Source organism: Aythya ferina (genome assembly GCF_964211825.1).
Source record: "Aythya ferina genome assembly, chromosome: 23".
Lineage (NCBI taxonomy): Eukaryota > Metazoa > Chordata > Aves > Anseriformes > Anatidae > Aythya > Aythya ferina.
In genome coordinates this window covers 1,821,973-1,843,249 of record NC_140321.1, presented here as the reverse complement: position 1 = coordinate 1,843,249, position 21,277 = coordinate 1,821,973, and the positions used below count along the sequence as shown (strand labels likewise).

Below are 21,277 nucleotides of genomic sequence, written 5' to 3'. Positions count from 1 at the left end.
CGGTGGTTCCTGCTGCAGGAAGGGCCCTGCCCGGAGGCTGAGCTGGATCCGGCCTCGCCGGGGCCTCGGCCTCCACGGCGGGCAATGCCATCACCGGGCCCGGGGGTCCCCGCCAAGGGGCTTGTCTGCAACCCAGGTGTGGGGAGGATGCTGTGGGGTGGGGGTGGGTGCGCCCTGGGGAACCCCCGGTGTCAGGGAAGGGAGAGGGACAGGGGAACGGAGGTGGCACCTCTCATGGGAGATGCTGAAGGACAGGGGGAGCAGGTGGGGAGGGATATGGGGCTGGGAATGGCAGCACAGGGACGGTGCCGCAGCCCCGAGGGTGCTGAGGGCGAGTAGAGGGATTGGATGGGGACTATCCCCCGATGGGGAAGCCGGCAGTGTGTCCCACACCGAGGGACAGGGAGGCACCCTGGGGTGCCAGGAAGAGCACCCCAACAGCCCGCACTTCAGCTGGGCACCCCGCACCCACAGCAGCCCCCAAAATTGCAGGTGGATGCGAACATGGAGGACATCAAATATGGAGGCGAGGTCACATCACTGACAGCAAACCCCTCCTGCCGAGGTACTGGCTTAGCACCCCCTGTGGAGAAGCAAACCCAGAAGATGCAAACATGGCAGATTCACTTGTTGTTAAATAAACTTTAATAATTTTTGCACCAGAGTGAGAATAAAATAAAATGTTCTTTGTGGCCTCACAACTGGCCAAGGATTAAAATCAGCAGGCAGGGGGAGCAGCTCAGCTCTCCTCTCGGGGAAGGCCACACAGTGCCGTGGGCTCTCCCCGCAGGCGATGCTCTGCCTGCCCCACGCACTCAGATCGCTGAAGGCACAAGTGTCACTTCATCCCCCTGACCCCGTGCTGCGGCTGCCATTAGTGCCCCCACAAGCAGGCAAGCGAGTTCTGTGCAAAACCCCTACATATAAAAATAGCAGTTTTCTGTACCGAACATCCTAAAAAACTAGAGCTTTAATCAATGTCAGTTTATCCACACCCTTGATTTGAAATCCTGATGTGCACCCGGGAAAGCCGCTGCATCTCCATCGCCGGGGGAAGCGCTGCTGGGGGATTCGGCAGCAGGTGGCTGCTGGCCCCAGCCCCACACAGCACCAGCTCGCTCCCGGCCAGCTCTGGCTCCCCTGGCTCAGCCCCTGAAGGCTGCAGGGTTCCTGGGTGCAGGAGCAGCCCCCAGCCGTGGCTCATTGCTCAGCACTGGCAGCTCCTGGGGTCCATGCTTGACACCTCCAAGCATGCCAGCCCCCAACTCTCGGCTGTCTTGGAGCTCTCGGAGAGGCCAAGTGCTGTCTTCGGGCCAATCCACAGGTGCTAGAGGCTTGGCCCTGCACCATCCGCCTCCTGTTCCTGCTGGTATCGCCGGCGGCGCTCACAGCGCGGGCAGGACTGGGCACTGGCCTGGCACTCCCGGTGGAAGACGGTTTTGCAGTTACTGCACCTAGAACAAAGCAAGGAAAATCCCATCCTGTTGGCAACATCGGGCAATGACTGTGCTTCTCCCACCAAACTGGACCTGGGGATGCTTCCTTGTTTCCCTTTCCTCCAAGTAAGTGCCCAGAGAGAGACAAGCCCTGATGACTCGACACATCGGCTGGCCCTGGCAGGATCCAGCCACCTGCTGGACACAAAACGGCAAGCTTTGCTAGCAAGAGCAGTAATTCATCCACCAAAAGCCCTGCCTCCAGCAAACACAGGAGAAAAGCAGCAGCTCTGCCCGAAAGAGCAACCCCTGCACTGAGCATCAGCTGCCAGCACCTTGCTGGCTTTTTGCAGATGAAAGAGCAAGATATCAAGTGAGCTGTGAGCTTTGCACTCTGCTTTCGGAGCAGGGCAGGAGGGGGAAGAGGCTTCCAAGCAGCACAAGATCAAGTAAAACGTTGCAGGCTGAGCCCCTAAACCCTGCGAAGTCACAGGGCAGCCTGAGCCCAGCTGTACTGGCGAGGACAAGATGCGGCTCTCTGCAAGGTTTTCCCCTCTGCTCGCCACATTGGGGGCACAGCCTGGAGACCCCCACCCTGCACAAGTCAGTGTCACAGCCTGCAGAACAGCCAGGGACATTGTTTGGGGACATGAGAGCCACCCTGGGGTTGGGCAGCCTCTGAGTGCAGTGTTTGGAGCTGGCCTGCACCAGGGCGGCCGCGATGCAGCAGGAATGTAAACAGCTGTAAATTACACCTTGTGTGGGGCTGGCTTGCGGGAGACACCCATTTTGTGAGGGGCGTTCACGAGTTATCTCGAGTAAACAGCAGTCAGTGCTAAGAGGCTGGGCTCACTTTCCTCTTCTCCCTGTCATGGATCCCCACCTTTCTCACCTTGCAAGCAGCAGCAAAATGCAGCTGATCCACATGCCGGTGGGTCAGCTAGCTGAAATGCCCTGAGCGCTGCAAATGCCTGGTGCTCAGCTGACTGCAGACGTGCCTTGTTTAATGCCGTCAACCTGGAGCTGAGCTTCCAGCGCCATGTGAGACCTGAGCTGCATTTCCCAAAGGAAGCAGGGACTGCCAGACAGAGCAACGGCAGAGGGAGTGCAGGATGCAGAGCAATGCGCCAGGAGACCGCCAAAATACCACGGGATGAAAATTCTGGGCTCAAACCTTGCTCCCAGCAGGCAGGTGCAAACCCAGAGTTGCTTGAGATATGGAAACCGCCTGTGCACAGACAGACGGGACAGCAGGGTGCTGCCTGGTGCCCTGTGCTTTCCCAGGGGAATATTTTTCAGGCGGCTCCTCCTCCTCCTGCTGCTGCAGGGGGCGGGTTGCGAAGCGGAGGTTTTGCCCTGAGAGTTTCTGAGTGAGCCCCTCCCCAAAAGCAGCAGCTTCTGCCTCCACCTGCAGCACGGTGGCCTCAGGAAGCGGCTGCTGCAAATGCAAACGTCACTCGCCCGGCTGGGTTATTGTTCGGAGGCGTTTCGGTTGCATCCTGCAGCGAGTCGCGGTGTGACCCATGCGGCTGGCTGTCACACGCGTGGCGGAGGGGCAGGAAGCTGGGTTCAGCTCAGCGAGGATGTTATTGAGCTGCCTTCCTGCTGCAAAACCCCACTCGGCCTCCCCTGACACAAAGGAGGTCGACAACTTCAGAGCCCAGCTCCCAGCACACGCGACCTCTGTCCTGCTGCCGGCGCAGCTCAGCCCCACATGCCAGTTCTTCCCAGTGCCCACGGGCTCTTAACAGGGAAAATCAGTTCCCTGGGGACACTGTCCTCTTAACAAGCACCGTGCTGTCCCTGCAGCAAGGAGGGATAATGAGCGATCCTGCTCAGCCACCCTGGGAATATTAGCAGAGAAAACACACCAGGGGACCCTAGTCTTGGTGATATTTTCTGCAGCTTCTGGATGTTTTAGGAGCTGCTTTTAGGCAAAGCAAGCTCATGCAGACCACCAGCCTGTTAAGTGTCTCTGCCAGGAAAAGGTTTATAATCAGTTCTGAGCTGATCCAGTGAGACAAGAATCACCTTCCAGATACAGCACCTACACCTTGCAACAGGCTCTATGCAGGAAGGATTTGGTCTCTTTAGAGGAGGATTTCAACAGAAAACACAAAGCCCAGCAGTAAACACACCCATCCTGAGGCACAAAGCGAGGGAGACGTCACTCACCTGGTGGTGGTGTCAAACTCGAAGGGAAAGATGATGTCGCTGCGGTTGCAGATCTGGCAGATGAAGCCTCGCTGGGTGCACAGGTCGCAGTTGTAGACGTGATGGGACGCGAACTGGATCAGAGACTGCAGGAACGTCTCGAAGATGCCATCAGCTATCTGTGGAGCACAGACATCAGGCACACGGAGCCTGCAGCTGGAGGGGTGTGCGCTGTGCAAAACGCGCATTGCACTCATGCTTCGTGCTGCCTATGGAGACAAGGCTGTCCTCCCAAACCAACCCAAGATCCCACGTGCCTGCCTTGGGGTTTAGCATCTCAATGGGATGCCAAAATAAACCCACAGCAGCACCCAAAAGCTGCCAGGATGGTTCCTAGCTTTGGGGTTAATGCAAAATTCTACTGCTGTAAAGCCTACTGACCGTCTCCAGAAGTTGTGACAGATGGCAGCTGGTACGGTGATGAGCAATACTGACTTAATGGGAGGTGAAACAAGTTACCGTGTAATCTCCACAGTTCTTGGAGGATACAGGTCACTTATTTTAGCCTCCAAGCTAATGTGCAAGACTTGCAGAAGGCATGTGATAACAGAAAGCAAGGCAAAAAGGAACTGAGCAGCCTGAAATCTTCTGCTGAAGAAGTGCTGTGTTCCACGCAGTGTCTCCACAGGCAGAAATGGGGATGTTCTGTATCAGCAAAACTACAATGCAAAGCTCTCACCTGCCGCAGATCAGTGACACTGTACTTGTGGGGACACTCCAAGAGGTAGTTCCTGTGATCAAGCCTTCAAACAAGCACAGAGGGGAATGTGTTAGACACTTTAGACCACATCTCAGACAGCCTCACAGTAAAAAGAGCCCAGGCGATGCAGACTCAATGTTACTGCAAACCTGATTTCACACCAAACAACACATCCCAAATCCTGCCATTGAAAATTGTTTGAGAGCATTTCAAAGGGGGGAAAAAATATCTATTTTCCCAGGTGTTTCCTGTCCAGCCTTGGTCAGGAAAACGATTCCTCAGTCCCATCTCCACGTGCTGCCCCACAAACAGACGGGTAACTACTTCCAGCACATGACACAGAGGTGAAAACCAGTCCTCACCCTGATGAGACAATAAGGAGCAGGGCACAGACCCAAGGGCCAGGAGATGATCCTGTCCAGTACCCTGGGCATCCCCAGCCTATGGCAGCAACGATGACAGAGCAAGGTGAAACCCTGGAGCACGAGAGGGGACTCAGGGTGCTCACCGCTTGCTCAGCTCCTTCAGGGCCCCGCTGCGGCACATGATGAGGTAATCTCCAAGCAGCTTCAGCTGCTCCCTGCTCCGGAGGATTCGCCTCATCCTCTCCACATGGTCATAGAGGCTCTCGTTGACCAGCTTGAGGTCGATCAGTGGCTGGTTACGGATCTGGGTGAGGAACTTCAGCGCCTGCCGGCAGACCTGCAGCAGGAAGAGACTGGGTGTGAGGGGCTTGCGGGAAAGCCTGGGGAGATGTTTCCACCCCTGCTGATGGTGGGAGCGTTCAGAGGGACATCTCCTTGCGCTCAGCATGGACTCAGCCTGGGCTTACCCCTCGCTTGGTCAGGTCCCAGTTGTGGATGAGGCGTGAGGGGATCACCGTCTCGTCGTCCCGGTGGCAGCTGTCGCAGTAGTAGAGCCCAGAGAAGGCGCAGAGCTTGGGCTTCACGAAGGAGAAGCCGATCTGCCTGGAGCAGCCTTCGGGGGGCAGACAGAAGATGGTGAGAGGGGACCCGCGCTGCCCCAGGGCCCAACATGCTGCTGCTGGAGCAGGGGAGAAGCTTTTGTGGGGAGAATGGGGCAGGGAAATCTTTGAGAGGGTCAGAGACTGGCTAAAGCACGTGACAGGACGCTGGCCGGGAGCTCCCAGCACCTTCCTGCACAAGGGGTTGGAATTCAGATCAGAATGGCCCAGCAGGAACATTCCTAAACAAGGCACCTCAACCCACCACATTTTTTGATCCATAAACTGGTTCAATGCAAACTGTTTTTCTCCTTCTTTTAGGAAAATTGACCTGTAAGAACATCACAGTGGGCCAGGGAAGAACCAAAATCCCACCTGCCCATTCCACCACCGGCCCCAGCAGCTCTACCCGGTTCTGCTTTCCGCATGGCACCGCTGCAGGGAGCAGCATCAAAGCCCAGGCTCCGCACCCATGAGTGGCAATGTGGGGCTGGGAGAAGCAAAAGACCAGACCCCTCTATCACAGCAGTGTGCAACCCTGCAAGAACCTGGGTTAGGTCTCAGGGGAGGCGTGCATGGCTTTTACAGCTGCTGGAGAAGCGAGCACATCTGAGCTGGAGTCGTAAAGACAGGAAAACTCTGTGCTATTTTTACTGGGTTCACTTCTCTAAAATAACCAACAGAGTCAGTGGGTCTCTGAGCTCCAGCGGGTGCAGCTGGAGGCTGTGTCTGCCCTGGGAAGAGCTGGGGCTGTTCCACCACCCTCTGCCAAGGCTTTAACGTCCAACACTTTGCACTCTGGAGTAGCTGGAGTGCAGTAAAAAGAAACAATGGAGCTCAGATTTTGCTCTCTGCATTAAACAAAAATGCTTCTATTTCTTCTGGCTTGTCCCACTCTGACATACAAAGAACCCACTCCTGTGCCAAAAGGGTGGCACAGCAGGAGAAGGGCGAGCACGGGCATCCTGAGCCACAGGTCGGCACTGGGTGGAAGGAGGCAGAGCTGCGGAGAAGGGCAGGCAGATGCCCAAGGAAACCTACACAAAGAAACTGGGAAGTGAGATCGGCCTTTTTGGCTTGCTGCTTCCATCTATTGGTAGGTGGAAGGTGCAGGACAGAGCCTGGAGGGGAAGGTAGAGACCAAATAAAAAAAGACTGAAAAATACCTTATAAAAAAAAAAAAAAAGGAGATCTAGAAAAAAAACTGCTGGGGGGTACAAGAAATATAATTGAAGCCGGAAAGAAATCTGAAGTTTAATTGACTTACTGAGGTAAAGAACAAATTACACCTCCCATAGAGGTCAGAGAGCATTATCCTATTAAGCCAGCGTCACCCAGCGTGCTGGGAGGCGTTGTGCTGAAGGTCAAACGAACATTGCACAAAATTGGCTTGTCACACCCATCGCAACGTTTGCTCCTGTGCTGCATTACTGGAAAAACAGCTCTACCCCCATGGCTCGGGTTTGCCCTTGACTACACCTTCCCCACAGGTTGGGGCCACCCAATGCCCAGAAAGGGGGTCCTGGGCCCCTCAGCTCCACCAGGTCCACCTGAGTTTGACTGAAGCCAATGTCCCTGCTGTCTACACCATAAATCTCTTAAGCAGGACCCCAGCAGCAGCCCAGTTTGACCTTGGAGGCAGTGCAGGGGTGTGATGGGGATCTGGTATTTGGGGACTCACCCCGTGCCCAGGGACTGCCAAAGACACCACTGCTTTGGGATGTGAAGCCCAACCTAGGGGCTTTGGTGCCACCTGCTACAGGGGTTGGCAGCAGGGCTCAGAGCATTTGGTCACCTCGTTAACCTTAATGAACTTGACATTATCCTCCAAGACAGAGCTGGGATCCTTGTTTTCAAACCAGCCCCCGTATACCTGCGCAGATGAAGCTCTGAGAGTCCAGGCCCTTCTCCACGGGGATGGCCACCAGGTATTGCAGCAAGAAGCCGTTCTCCTTCACGATGCTCTTGAGGAGGACCTGGGAGTTGCCATCCAAGCTGCCACCCAGCGTCAGGGCCTCCTCCGCCACCTCTAGGTAGGAGGCGAGCACCCCTCGGACCAGCTCCCTCCACGATGCTGCTTCTTCTGCGCTCTCAGCCTGCAGCTTCAGGACAGCTTTGGAGGTGATCACCTTGAAGAACGATGGTCCCCCGAGGCTGGTGTCTGGAAGAATGTCCTGGATCGTCTCTATGCCATAACTGTTGCTTAAGATTTTGTCATTGTTCCTCACCTTAAAGCACTTCAAGGTTTCCAGTGACAGGGAAAAAATAAAAGGGACCCATGTTTTGTCTACGTCCACGTACAGAACAGACTCTTTGATTGCATCCAGTTCTGGTTCATGAGCTGAAGTCCAATCGAAGCTGGTCCCAGGCGCTTCGTTGTACTGGAGGACAGCAGCGGGATCGCTGCCTTCGCCACCATCTTCGGGGTACTCCAGCGTTTCCCACTCCTCCTCCTCCAGCTGAGGCCGGCACTTCTGCAGCGCCTCCCGGATCCTGTCCAGCCAGTCCTCGGCCTCGTCTCGAGAAGGAGCTCGTAGGTACAGCTTTTTCCCCAGGAAAACCAGCTCGAAGCGTCCGTCCGAGTGCGTCAGCGCCAGCGACTCGCACCGCAGCAGCGAGTAGCTCTCGACACAGATGCGGTCCTCGTGGTCCAGGAAGAGCCGGAGCTCCAGTGGTGACAGCTCGCAGGAAAACTCCTTCCAGATGCCCATGGCTCCTCTCCGCTCCAGGGTGCCAAGCTTCAGGAGTCCTCGGAAGGGGTTGGAAAGACCTTGGGCAAAAGCAAACGTCTCAGTATAACCAAAAGAGAAATGAGGTGGGCAGAGAAGAGCCGACAGGCAGCTCGTGGGCAGCAGCCAGAGGCATTGCAGCTTTGAGTCAGTCCTGCTGGGAGGTGCAACGGGGCAGGAGTTTGCAGGACCTGCTTGCTGGGCCCCTGTAATTGTCCCCATGCATTTGGTTTTGAGGTTAAGAATGAGAGGGATGGCGTAAAAGAAATCTGTCCTGCAAGGTGGGCAGGGCCATGGGGGCAGAGGCACCCAGCGCATGTCCTCTGTCCCTAAAGGGCTTCCCACCAGAGCTACGGGGGGCTCAGCCACACTGAGGATCTCTGCCTTTTCTGGAGTTTCCAGCACCACCACCAGCTGATGGCAAGGGCTGCTCCCAGACAGGCGACCACCCAAATTCCCTGCCCAGCCCTTGAGCGCTGCCCGCAGCAGACGCGTGCTTAAAGTGGGGGTCACGCACCCATCTGCCGGCGATGCACGACGCTGAAGCCCTTTTGCTCCCGCTCGGGCGAGAGTTTGGGCTTCCTGCCCCGTGAGGAAGGCACCGACAGCCTTTCCAAGTCGAGAGCACTGATCAGCCCCGGGGCCGGGCCCTCCCCAGCACCGTCTGGCACGAAGCCGTTGATGTCAGCTGGGCTTTTGCCACTCTCTCCTGCAGAAGGCCTGTAGAAATCATCTTCCGAGATCCAACTCTTTCTTTTCTGTTAAAAAAAATGTATGAAAAAAGACACCTCACCAGCAAACTCAAACCCATGCATCCACGGTGGCCCCGTGCACACCCAGCACAGTGACTTTGGCCCCCCCAGCACACTCTGGCTGCACGCTGCCAGTGAGCGGCCCTATTTCAGGGAGCGTGGACGGGCTGCCAGCTGCCCCAACTGCCTGGCTAACACAACTGGGGAGCTGACGGCAGGGATGTCCACGGGTGAGTGACAGAGCAAACACCACCCTGCAGGGAGGTTGTCATTGCTCACACCGAGGAAGAAGTGCTCAATGAGCCTGAGGGTGCAGCTGGCACCATTGCGCATCACCTCGCCACGTCGGGCTGCTGCCTGGTTGTCCTCACGTGTCCTGGTTTTGGCTAGGATAGAGTTAATTTTCCTCCTAGTAGCGGGTAGGGTGCTGTGTTTGGGATTTAGGGTGAGAATAATGTTGATACCACGCTGATGTTTTAATTGTAGCAGAGCAGTGCTTACACTAAGCCAAGGACTTTTCAGCTACTCGCTCTGTCCTGCCAGTGGGCAGGCTGGGGGTGCAGCAGGAGCTGGGAGGGGACAGACCCAGGATGACTGCCCTGAACTGGCCAAAGGGGTATTCCATACCATAGGACGTGATGTGAACAATTAATGGGGGGGGCTGGCCAGGGTGGGGGGACCGGCTGCTTGGGGGTAGGCTGGGCATCGGTCAGCGGGTGGTGAGCAATTGCACAGTGCATCATTTGTTTGTACACATTATTAGTAGTAGTACTATTATCATCATTATTATTATTTTCCTTTCTTTTCTGTCCTAATAAACTGTCTTTATCTCAACCCACAGGCTTTCATTTCTTTCTAATTCTCTCCCCCATCCCACAGAGGGAGAGGGGAGGGTGAGCGAACAGCTGTGTGGTGCTGAGCTGCTGGTTGGGTTAACCCACAACATCACCAAACCGCTTTCTGACCGTAGGTTTAGTTGGGGCGCAGCAAAGTGCAATGTACAATGCCCCTTAAGCGCTGCTGCAGGGCTGAGAGCACCCCTCTGCTGAGCCACAAAGAAGCGCTGCGATTTGGAAGCCCAGAAACACAAACTGACTGATTCTCCTGCCCTGAAGTCACAGAGGGCTCTGGGGAAGGAGCACACTCCCTGCAACATCCACATGCAAGGCCTTTGGTTCAGCAAGCATTTCTGAGGTGAGGTGAGACACCAGCTCAGTGCAGGAGCAGGGGCCAGGAACATTATTTATTACCAGGGAGAAGCAGAGAAGACATCTAGGTCCTAGCCCTGTCTTGCAAGCGGATGCTACAAGCAACGTTCTGCTGTCTATTTGAGAAGAAAAGCAAAGCGGAGAAGGCAGAGAAAACATTTGTCTCGCTATGTCATGAGGGGCTGAGACCTGAAAGCTGAAGGACGTCTGTTAAGCTGAAAGAACACAAAGCTGTAACTTCTCCAGGAGTTTGTCTGGCTGCAAGCAGGGAGAGAGGTTGTGGGACAGGCCTCCGAACAAACACCAGGAGCAAAACACGACCCAGATCAGGCCTCCTGCAAAAGGGAGCAGCTTTGCCAGACCCAGAGCATCCCTTCCAGGGATGTGTCCCACTAGGGCTGTGTCCCACCAGGAAGGACCCTACCTTGCTATCAAAGAGCCTTTTATTCCGACCACAAACCAAGTCACAGCGGGAGAGTCTGCGCCACCCTACAGGAGGAACACAAGGCGCTATAGGAAGCCTCTGTTTACTCTGGGGCGAGGAATGCAGGTTGCTCCATGAGTCATGGGAAAGCAGGAGGGGATTTCCTGTTGACACCGTATGTTATACGCAGATTAGTCAGCCTGGCCCAGCGCCAGGAGGAAGCAGCGGAAATGGGATAACCGGGAAGGAGCCGAAAGGAGCCGGGACCCAAAAGAGAAACCGCTTGTTGGTGTGCAAAGAAGATCCTAACCTCCCTGGGGTGGAAGGATGAGTCAGGCGCGAGACAGAGTTAGGCAGGCGATGGGACTGTTCGAAGGGTTTCTTAAAAGCAAAAGCAAGTGGATCGCAGAGGACTGCAAGAGGGATGTGCACTGCTCCTGAGGCGAGCCTGAGCACCAGGGAACACCATCCTGCTTCGGGAACAGATGTGTTGGGTGAATGTTCTTCCACTGCACAACTGCAATTTGTTTCCTGCCTAGGTAGTGCTTCTCCCTCCTCTTACAAGGGTGAAGGAAAGTCCCCTGGCCCCAGCCCAGGAGAAAATCCATTCTTGAGCTGTTCTGTCAGCTCAGAGAGCTGAGGGCTAGATTTGTGCAAGAGCTCATCACCCTTCAGATATCATTAATAAAACAGAAAACTTCTCTTGTTGGGGACTGGGTGAGGGACAACCAGCTTGCCACGAGGGGTTTCAAATGCTTTGGAATTCTTTTTGCCAGGAAATATTTACTTAGGTCCAACATGCCCAGGATGGCTGCACAGCCACACCTCTGTGGGGCCCAGGAAGGTGTGCACGGAGCAGGGAGCACTCCCACCACCTCTTCCTGCTGATTCCCGCGTTATGTGTTATTTATACCAAATGTGCCACCGGTGGCCCTGAAGATGAGAGTTCAGAGAAACTAGAGCCTACCAAAGTTGTCACCACCTTCACCTTCCTTTCCCATTAGATCAGGAAGCATAAAAACAAGGATACTGGGGAGCGCAGCACACGAGCTGGGACACCTACTGGGCAACCCGGCAGCGGAGAAAGGAGGTACTCGGCCGTGGGGCTGTGCACCGTGTGGCCGCCCTCGCTGCTGCCAACCACACCGTGGCCGCCTTCCTCCGCTCCATCGGTGCCGCCGGGACGCGGGGCTGGGACGCCGGCATCATCCTGGGGGACAGCATGGACACTGCCCCTCTGTCTGGTGGGAGGTGGCGGTGGGCGAGCATCCTCAGAGGGTGCCGGGGGTGCTGGGGGGCAGGCGGGCTGCGGCGGGGAGCACGCCAGCACGGCGGGGACGAGCTGGTCTGGTGGGGCATCGTGGCTTGGCTTGGCTTTGCTGAACTCGGACAGAACCCTAAGAAAGAAACAGCAGTGAGCTCGGTGCAGCTGCGCTGACCTGGGCCTAGCATGCGGCTGTGCCTGGTTCTTCAGTGCCAGCCCCCAGAGCAGGGCTCAGCCCCGGCAGGCTGACAGCTCCAAGCTGCCAGGCACCAGCCCTGCCCCCAGGAAACACAAATTGTCCAGCCGCCAGCCCATCACCAGCCAAAGACCCCACAAAGGATGCTCTTCCTACTGACCTGCATTACTGGATTTTCATTTACTTCTGACACTAAGGGGTTAATGGGCCCCCGGCCCATGGTATGACTCCTGAACACACCCCCGAATTTCAGATGTTTTTGTAACCATTAACAAGCAACTTTAAGTGGAGCTTGGCCATGCCAGATGCTGGTCCCATGCCTCTGCTGCACCAAGTCAAACTAAACCAGCCCAGCTGAAAATTCAAAACAAAGTCTTTCCATCGCGAGTTTAGTCAAATCAAGGGTGGTTCTTCCAGAATTATGATAAAATGCAAAATCCTAGAAGTAGGTAACAACGCTGTTATTGATGGGGAAGCGCAGGCAAGAGCTCTAAACCTTGGGAAATAACTGAGCAATTAACCAGCTTGCCAAAAATGTCAGCTTTAAGCACTTCAAAGCTCCTCATGAGCTTGGGCTGATGTGCACAACTCTTCTGGCCAAAAAAACATTTACAACAAAGGTAATGTTTCATTTACAAGTCTCCCGTTTCAGTTTGACCATTCCATTCAAAATTCTACTTTTGTTTTAAAATTTGCCTCCGTGTGTTTTTTTTTGCTTGTTACACGGGCATAAAGTGACCTGAAACAAGAAGGTTTTAAAGGCATTCATCCTGCTGGTCAACTGAAAGCAAAGTGTTTCTGCTTTTGTGGGAATTTCAGCACACTTGCTGTTTCAGACCAATGTGAAATGGCTGTTTGGGCACAATCTGAGAGAGCCTTTGCCCAGCTCTGGCTCTGCCACAAAAGGTGGCCTCTTCCAAGCAAGCAGGGTGAGATGCAGCAGTTATAGCTGTGCTCACAGCCTTGCAGCCCTCTCTAAAGCCAACACCGGGCAGCGTGCAGTTGCCAAATGCCACCCCAAGGCCAGGCTCAGTCAGACAACACATCCTTCGTTTTTCAGGGCAGCGGGGAAAATATTTGCTGATTACTCAGAGCTTATACAGCCTGCTGGAGATCCTTGTGCTTGCTGTCTGAGTGTTTTGCAGAAATAAATCACGAGGATGACAAACTAACAACCTTCCTCCTTTGAAGTATCTGCAGAAGGTGCAAATTAGAACCCCTTCCTATGACCAAATTCATTTCTTCCCTGCCAAAAAGCCCCAAGCGTATGCCATGGAGATGTCACATTCCTGAAAGCAGGGAGCAGCATTTTTCTGACGTGTCTGCCCTGGCAGAGAGGACAGGCACACACTTCAGTCCTCAGGTACTCATTTGCCTTGGCAGCAGGGTCCTGGCAAGCTGTGCCAAGCATTTCATCTTTTAACCTTTCAGGCTATTTCCAGGAGGAAAAAGCAGCCTGTTAAAAAGGGGAGAAAGCCTTCCTACCTATAGAGAGAAAATAAAGGGGTGAGAAATCCCACTGAAGAGGTCTGGGGAAAGACTCACTCTTGTAGTGACTTGTCCAGGTCCTCGGCAGTGGCTGTGCCCAGGTCAGAGTCGCAGGAGAGCGGCTCCTCGCTCCGCTCGGGGCTCTGGGCGCAGTGAGGCTGGAGGGCGCTGTCGGAGCCGAGGCTGGAGGACAGCTGGGACGAGCCTGTTGTGTTGAGGCTCAGCGAGGACGATGTCAGCTTGGTTTTGACACCGGTTTTGCTGATGGGCAGGATGGAGGGCTGAATTTCAATCTCATCCGATCCCGAAGACTGGGAGATGGAACCCAGCGACGCTTTTCTCCGGGGCTCCGATGTCGAGGACGTCAGGGGCTCCAGCAGGTCCGAAACAGGACACAGCCCGGACAGGGAGAGAGGGGTGACAGTCCACTCGTTCAACACTGCCGATTTATAAGACAGCTGAAAGGTTAAGGATGTTAAGCCCTGCAGGTAGCTAAGGAGGAACTCGCACTCCTCAGCATCCAAAAGCAGAGCCGTGGACTGGTAGTACTCAGGCAGCCGCGGCCTCTCCCGCAGCAGCAGCTTCAAGTAGCACTCCACGAGGCCATCGTTCAAAGCCAGCCTCAGCCAGGCCCGGCAGCGGCCGACGTCCGTGTTGATAAAAATGAGTTGTTCCAGCTCTGAGACAATGTTCCTGGGGCAAGAGAGAAAAAGAATCGAAGAGGAGGTGAGGGGCTGCATTTCTAGTCCATCCCGGGCTGCCAGACTGTTCTGCTATGGGAGATTAGGAGTTGGGTCAGAACAGGCAGTGGAAAATCTTTGTTCCGTGGAAAATGTGGTTTCCCACAGAGAGAAAAAAAACAACTCCTGAGTTCCTCTAAACCAAGTATATTGGTGATGAGCCCAGCCATCCCTGGGGGGTGCCCCTGGGCACGGCTGCTCTGGCTGGAGACATCTCCAGTGTCTCTGTGCTTGCCCTGGACCATGGGAAGGAGACGAGGGGAAAACTCATTCGTGTCACTCATTGGTGACAACCATATGTCCAAGTTCTAGTTCCACATTTCCCACCAGCCAAAACACAGTGGAAACCGCCATGGCAAGCCAAAAAGCAAAGCACAAGGCTTGAGTGAAATTCCTCAACCAGTCTCAGCCTCCTGACTTCAGCTGTTTTTTCCCCAAATCCAACAGCGACACCATCCTTCCTAATCCCCCCTGGCCCTAGCTCATACCTCTGTAGTCGACACTTCAGATGCTACAAAAATTAGAGCAGAACTTTCTGAAGTTTTTAATCTGTCTCTCAAAGATGAAAATCTTCAAAGGGCACAAAAATATCCCCCATGCCGTGTGAATCTGCTATTTTCATCCACTCTTTCATAATTCAAGAGTCGCTGATGGCGTTGGATGAGGCTTTCAAAAATACTTCTTTGTGGGTTGTTACTTTGTGTGGAAAGACTCTGCCTAGGGAGTGGCTCAAAAACCCCAGCAAGTAATGATAGCTACACACACGAGAACTCCACAAGATTCACAGATAAGGTCAGGCCCGATTCTCCTCTTTTTGGGCATGGAGAAGAGAAGCACGATTGTCCCCAAAAGGTAAATGCCAGGAGGGAGACCAGGCCCTGCGCTGTGCAGTCACGGTCCTCCGGTCCCACTGGGGACACCAAGCCCCCCTACACAGCCTGGTTCCCCAGAATTAAACAGGAGCATGCCCCAAGCTGGCACAGCAGTTTAACGCCTGGTGCAGGCGAAGCTTTAAGTGGTGACATTGCCTAAGTCCCAAATGTCACCAAACCCCCAGCACATGCTTAGAGGCCGTGCTGGTACCAGCAGGTGCCCTGTGCCTAGCCCCACAGCATCACTCGGCTCCAGAGGGGTTTTGCCCTCCTCCTCCGGAGCCTGCCGTGGTCCTGGGCAGCCCCTGCCCAGCAGGACACCCTTTGAGACTATCCAACATTTTGGCTGTAGGGATGAAGGGTACAGGGAGCGGGAGCAAAGCAAACCCCTGTCCAGCCAGCTCCCCTTAAAATTTTGTGGTGTTTGCCCCTCTTGGTGCCAAAGGGAGGGCAGAAACCTGGGTGTGCAAACTCACCGGTGCGTGATGCTCTTCAGCAGGCCCCAAAAGACAGGCTGGGGAAGCGGCAGGCGGCCGCCTGCTTTCTTCCCTTTCCCCCCCGCCTCTGTCTTTATGTGCTTCGCCTTCAGCCCATGCACAAAGACGGCCTCCAGGGCGCTGCAGAGGGTGTTGGCGTTCCCATCGTCGCTGGTCACAACGGCATCTGAAGAGACGTACTGCTTCTGCAGCGCCTTGATTGCGCTCACCAGCTGCTTCTTGATCAGCTGCAACACAGGAGGTGCAGGCTTAGGTAGTAAGGATACGTGTCAGGAAAAAAGGGCAATAAAAGGGCTCCAAAACTGCAAGGCTCATCCAGAGAGGCACCATGCAATTCCTGCTTTATCCACGTGCCCCGCAGAGACCATCAGCAAGCATTACAGCTGAACCAGTCCAGCTGGGGACTCACGCTCTTGGCATCAGTGTCGATTGCCTTTTTTAAACAAGTAATTTATGCAAATAGTTCTTCCTTTAGCTCACGTTTTGGGGCCCACTGGGTTTCTGGGGTTGCCTTTAGAGCGTGCAGCACTTCCAAAGACATCACATTGCTTAAGAGGGTGGAGAAAAGAAGAAATTGGTTCTTTCTTTCCAGGCATTTGCTCAGGGAAAACACATGGATTAAATAAGCACGGGTGATAAACAAGGAACGCTAAGGAGGTAACCCCTCACAGAAATCAAAGCCATTGTGGCAAATGCTTTTGAGAGGACAGCTTGTGTTGTTTGCTGTACTCTTCTGGGAGCCGGGGTGAGCTCAGAAGCCGTAACATGGGGATTTCACATTCCAACAGTTCTGCTTTTCTCCTCCTTCCACCAGAGTCAAAAAGAAGCAAATTCAATGAATTTAACAATTTTATGCTGGTGGAAACGATTTTTTAAATGCAGCTGAGCCCAGATGTCTCAGTCAGCCTTATTTAAAATGAAAGCTGCACTTCCCAGCAGACATTTGGCAAACTCTGCCAACTTGGCCGTGAACCTAGCAAGCACTTGGCACTTGGGTGTCAATCACGCAGCCCTCCGAATTCATACCCAAAGGCACCAGCCGCTGCCACTGAGCAATGGAGGGGGCAGAGCTGGGGTTCAGATGGGCTACTCAAGTCCCAGCTCCAGAGAGACTGTTCCTTGCAAGGGAGATGTTCGGTAACATTTTTTCAAATGACTTCTCCTCTCCAACCTTTCTCAGCCACAAATTTTCTCCTAACAAACTTCCAGCCCCAAATACTTTTTCAGGAGGGGAAATGCACCTAAGTAAGGTTTGTGGCAGCTGTAGTTCAGGGACATACATGCCGTATCCTTGATTATATCACCCCTTCCCAGCTGCCCCCGTATCTGCCAGCACAAGCAACCTGCCTGCGAGCAGCAACCATGGGCTAACAGGATTAAAGAGTGCAAGCGATGTTATCTGTCATGCATGAATAATTCTGCTGCAGGATGAATTAAAGACACAGACTTCACTGCCGCGTTTGAACCTTGCTCGTGAAATGTGTTCAGACTCCAAAGGCTGAGTGAAGAAAGTCCAGACACCCCAAACAGCCTCGGCAGCAATGCTCCTTCCCCGGGTAAGGGGCCAAGAACCCTCCCCAGCTCCTCAGTGCACATCCCAAGGTGGAGCCTGGTGGGGTTTAACTTGCAGCCACCCACCTCTGCTCCAACTCGGACAGCCACGCAGACCACCCGAGGATGCTCCGCCAGCACCAGCCACCCTTCTCCTGCCTGCAGTGTCCCAGCCCCGGCTGGCAGTGCAGCCGTGTCCGACCACGTCCAGCCAGGAACTGGGGCTGCACTGGGAGCAACCGGAGCAGGCTGGGGTTCAGGGCACATGTGATGTACTCACCTGTATGACTTCCTTGGGGTCATCGGCGTGGCTCGAATGCATCTCAGCTGCTGCTGCTCCCGGCACCGTGTTCACATGTCACCTTTGGGACAAGGAGGAGAAGCGTGTCTGAGTGCTGGTCACCTACTGGGCTCACGGGGGACCCGCCTGCCGTGCAGAGGGCACCCGGAGTCACGCAGCAGCGAGCGCTCCCAGCCAGACTGCTGCCACATTCCAGCCGGGACCAACCCAAGACCACACGGGAACAGACAGAACAGAGCGTGGCCAACAGCGAGAGACCAAGAGCAGTAATTAGCCTCTGCAGGTTAATTACTAAACCCGGTGAGACGCCAGGCTGCACGCTGGCCAAGCCACCAGCGCCGTGCGCAGGGCCAGGGACTGCTTCTGTTCTGCTCCCCCACTACCTGCAGTGCCAACCACCAGGCACGCAGCGAGGACAGCAAAACACCTGCATTTGGCCGGGCAGCCCGAATGATGGGACACAGAAAAACAAAGATGACATCGCCACTGTGGTGGCACAGGGGGGATGTGGAGGTGACAGCAATTCTGCCTGTCACAGAGCGGTCTGAGCAGCCACTTCAGGGCTCTCCATGCGGTTCTCAGTTGCTCCATTCAGAGGCAGATGCTCCAGTGTCGCCCCTTTCCCAGCAGAACGCAGAGCAGAAGGAAAAAAACCACTGCCCTCCAGTATGGGAAACCCTGGCAAAGCCAGACCGAGAACTGTCCGCTGTGCCAGAGCTGTCTGTAACAGGAAGGTGGTAGCAGAGAACAAAGAGACTTTAATTCTGATGTCTGGCCTCCTACCCAGCTCTTAGGAGCCGTCTGTCGACACCGGCGTGTACCTGGAGGCTCTGGGAGCAAAGGCGCGTGGCTGCTGGCCCGTGGCCGCATCCCAGCTCCAACACAATGTGCTCTGGTGCTTAAATGAGCTTGAGAGAAGCTCCAGCAGCAGCTGCTACGAAGCTTCCCAAAGACTAGGGGTTGGAAACGTATTCCCTCGAGTTGACGCACTCACTGTGGCTTTGCCATTGAAGCAGAGGACAGAGCCAGCAGTGGGCAGCAGGGTCTGGGTATGACCACGCACTTCCACTGCAAAGGCCAGTTGTGGAGGCAAAGGTGGCCCAAATCCTGTGAATCCCAAAGCCCGAGCATCCCAAAGCCCGAGCAGCGCAGGTGGTTGGTCCGTCTTGGCACAGCCCCAGGTCAGGAGCTCTTTGGTGAGCAACTCCAGCTCCATCCCCAGCGTGGCCGGAGTTCACCAGAGTTTAATAGAAAAGGAAACTGTTTTTGCCACTGCTTGTCATAAGATTTCCTCTCCCTGGATTGCGACACAGGCCGGCGGGAGCACAGCGATTACGGGAATGTTCACCTCTGGCTCCGAGCTGCTGCCCAGCATTTTGGCAGGGGGCAGCGGGTGCGGAGAGGGTGCCGAGGTGACGGCAGCAGTGGTTGAAGACCACGGGGAGCCGTCCCCATCCCTGCCCTGTGCCGTGGAGGCTCAGCCAGTGTCAGACTCTGCCCCTTTACCTGCTGCCTTCCTGCTGATGGGTCCCACAGCTCGCCTGATGCCACCCTGAGGTTCAGCACTGCTGGAGGGACAGACACAGCAGTGGGCACAGGGTGGCACGTCTGCTGCTGCACCTGAGTGGCTCCTGCAAGAGCCAGTGCTGCCTCTGGGGCTGCCCCAGCCACCCGTGTTCCCAGCTGTCACAGCGAGGGATGATTTTGCAAACTCTTCCAGACTTGCTAAGCACAGGATGGACCCCAGCAGAGGTGTCCCCAAAACCTCTGCTCCCTTGCTGGCCTCAGCTCCTCCAGCCTCCCTGGGAGGCAGGAGGTTGAGGACGCACGCTATGACCAGTCCAACCAGTTCATCCCAGTGCCATGAATTCACCCAGCGATCTGCTGGGGCAGCACCTCCCTGAGCAGTGAGCACAACAAACATGCCGTGTTGGCGGATCTTGCCCGACATGCTCACGGAGCCCTCGGAAAGCCACCGCCGGGTTTGGTCTCCAGGCACACCTGGCGCAGGATGGACACGTGGGCATGGACAGGAGCACGTCCACGGCACAAACCCCACGTGGCCTCCCAGCACCCGCCACCTCAAGGGCTCTGTGGGCTGAGCAAAACAGCCAAAGTAGAACAAAATAAACCAGAAAACAAGAAGGCAGAAGGCCAGCTCGTGTGGTTTACCTACCAAGGAAGGGAGCCCGCGGTGCGTGAGCAGAGCCGTCCGATTCCCAGAACGCAACAAAGCGGCCCCAAGCCCCGGAGCTGCTTGTTGAGATCGAGCCTAGGCGGTGACCCTCCGCTCCGTCCCAAAGCCCGGCGCTTCGCTCTCCCGACAAGTTATAAATAAACACCGAGTCACCACCGGCACTTTGTGCATGGAAAACAACCGCCGATGGGACGGCGTCAGCCGCTGACTCAAGGCCTGGAGACGGAGCCACTCATTTTCCAAGCACGAGCACAGGGCCGGGCCCCATCCACCCAGGGAGAACGGGAGCTGTGACGGGACGGGCAGCCCGAGCCCTGCGTCAGGACAGCTCTGTCCTGCCCTGGCTGCAGCACGAGGGAAACTTTCGGCCTTCCACGAAGGCCCCACGGACGCCCAGCCCTGCTTCAGCCACGGGGGGGCCCCGAAAGCCCCAGGTGTGGCCCTGCAGGCCCTGGAGGCCCGGTGCTCTCCAGCCGTAAGGGGACCGCAGCCTGGCAGAGGGGTGCCCGCGGCGAGCAGCGGCCGGGGGCCCACAGGGCAGCGAGGAGCCACCGCTCGCTACCGAACCCGGCCCCTCCTGCCCCGGCCCCGTGCCCCAGCCCCCGCGGGCAGCTCCGGGTGGCGGCGAAGCAGAGGCCGCGTTACCCCAGCAGCGGGGCAGAGCCGCCTCCAGCCCGCCCCGTGCCCCCCCCAGCCCGGTGCCCCCGGGCTCGTCCGCCCGAGCCGGTGCCGCCCCCGTGCGCCAGCCCCGGCCGGGTCACGGCCACCGGGCCCGCGGGGAGGGCACGGCCCGGGGGGGACACGGCGGGGGCGGCCGAGGGGAGGGCGGCGGGGGGGCCGCGAGGACCGGCGGGGGGCAGGGCAGGGCCGCGGCCCCCGGCCCCGTCCGGCCTCGGGCACGGCCAGCACGGGGCAGCCGCCGGCGGCTCGCGGGAACCTCGCTACCGGAGCTCCCGAGGCACGGGCAGCCGGCGGGGGCTGCTGGCACGGAACGGGGAGGATCGGGGACAGGGCGGGACAGGGCCCGGCAGCGCCCGGCCCCAGCCCCCAGCCCCTGTCCCCCCTCAGCCCCCTCCCTCCCCAGCCCCCTCCCCGCCCCCCCCGGCCCAGCCCCGCCCCCGCTCACCGGCTGCGCGCTCCCGGCCGGCAACCCGGAAGCGGAGGCCGCGCGTCCCGCCCCGCCCCGCCCCTCCTCGCCCCCCGTGACGGCGGCGCGCAGCGGGGCGGGGCCCGAGGGCGGTGGGGCCACGCCCCCAGGGGCGGGGCTAAGGGGCGGGGCGCGGGCGCGCGGCAGCAGCGCGGGAGCGGGCACGGGGAGGTGCGTGTGCAAGGACGGGCACACGGACACACGCACATGTGCACACAAGTACATGCACACACGTGTACACACATCTACATGTGCACATACACGTGTACACGCACACACACGTACATGCAAAAACCACACACACGTACACACAAGCACACGTGCAAACATGCACACACGTACATGCAAACACAACACACATATACATGGACACAAGCACACGCACACGTGTACCACACACGTACATGTATATGCACACACGTACATGCATGTGCACACACACATGTACACACATAAGTACACACATACACACGTAAACACACAACACACACACATATGTACACACGTACATGTGTACACACGTACACAGGCATACACACATGTACACACACACACACGCACAGACACAGGCACACACCCACACGGAGCTGTGCTGCC

The 21,277-nt window shown here is 56.4% G+C and overlaps 1 protein-coding gene and 1 long non-coding RNA gene across 3 annotated transcripts; one reads left to right on the top strand and one right to left on the bottom strand.

Moving 5' to 3' along the window:
• The first annotated feature begins 27 nt into the window (after positions 1-27).
• Positions 28-1,163, top strand: LOC311422778. The gene is made up of 2 exons (XR_014685501.1): positions 28-136; positions 493-1,163. It is a non-coding gene; the product is annotated as an uncharacterized lncRNA (long non-coding RNA).
• Positions 628-20,707, bottom strand: PLEKHM1 (pleckstrin homology and RUN domain containing M1). Of its 2 annotated transcripts, none has more exons than XM_084496130.1 (12): positions 20,660-20,707; positions 17,316-17,397; positions 15,464-15,711; positions 13,433-14,068; positions 11,491-11,824; positions 8,561-8,801; positions 7,188-8,084; positions 5,183-5,328; positions 4,859-5,052; positions 4,330-4,393; positions 3,612-3,769; positions 628-1,454 (listed from the first exon to the last, which is right to left on the bottom strand). In XM_084496130.1, exons 2-12 carry the CDS (start codon positions 17,355-17,357, stop codon positions 1,328-1,330), a joined length of 3,087 nt encoding a protein of 1,028 aa, XP_084352256.1. In that variant the 5' UTR covers positions 17,358-17,397; positions 20,660-20,707; the 3' UTR covers positions 628-1,327. The 2 variants fall into 2 exon arrangements, with proteins under 2 accessions (XP_084352256.1, XP_084352255.1); XM_084496129.1 differs by lacking the exon at positions 20,660-20,707 and adding an exon at positions 19,513-20,567.
• Between the last annotated feature and the right edge of the window lie 570 nt (positions 20,708-21,277).

Excerpts from the sequence above, each read along its gene's own strand:
- PLEKHM1 (XM_084496130.1), bottom strand. The coding sequence starts at position 17,357 with ATGCATTCGAGCCACGCCGATGACCCCAAGGAAGTCATACAG. Across the intron at positions 8,802-11,490 it reads CTCCGCTGCCGGGTTGCCCA|AAAAGAAAGAGTTGGATCTC; the intron begins GTAGGTGTCCCA and ends TTTTTTTAACAG. Across the intron at positions 4,394-4,858 it reads CTGAAGGAGCTGAGCAAGCG|GCTTGATCACAGGAACTACC; the intron begins GTGAGCACCCTG and ends GCTTGTTTGAAG.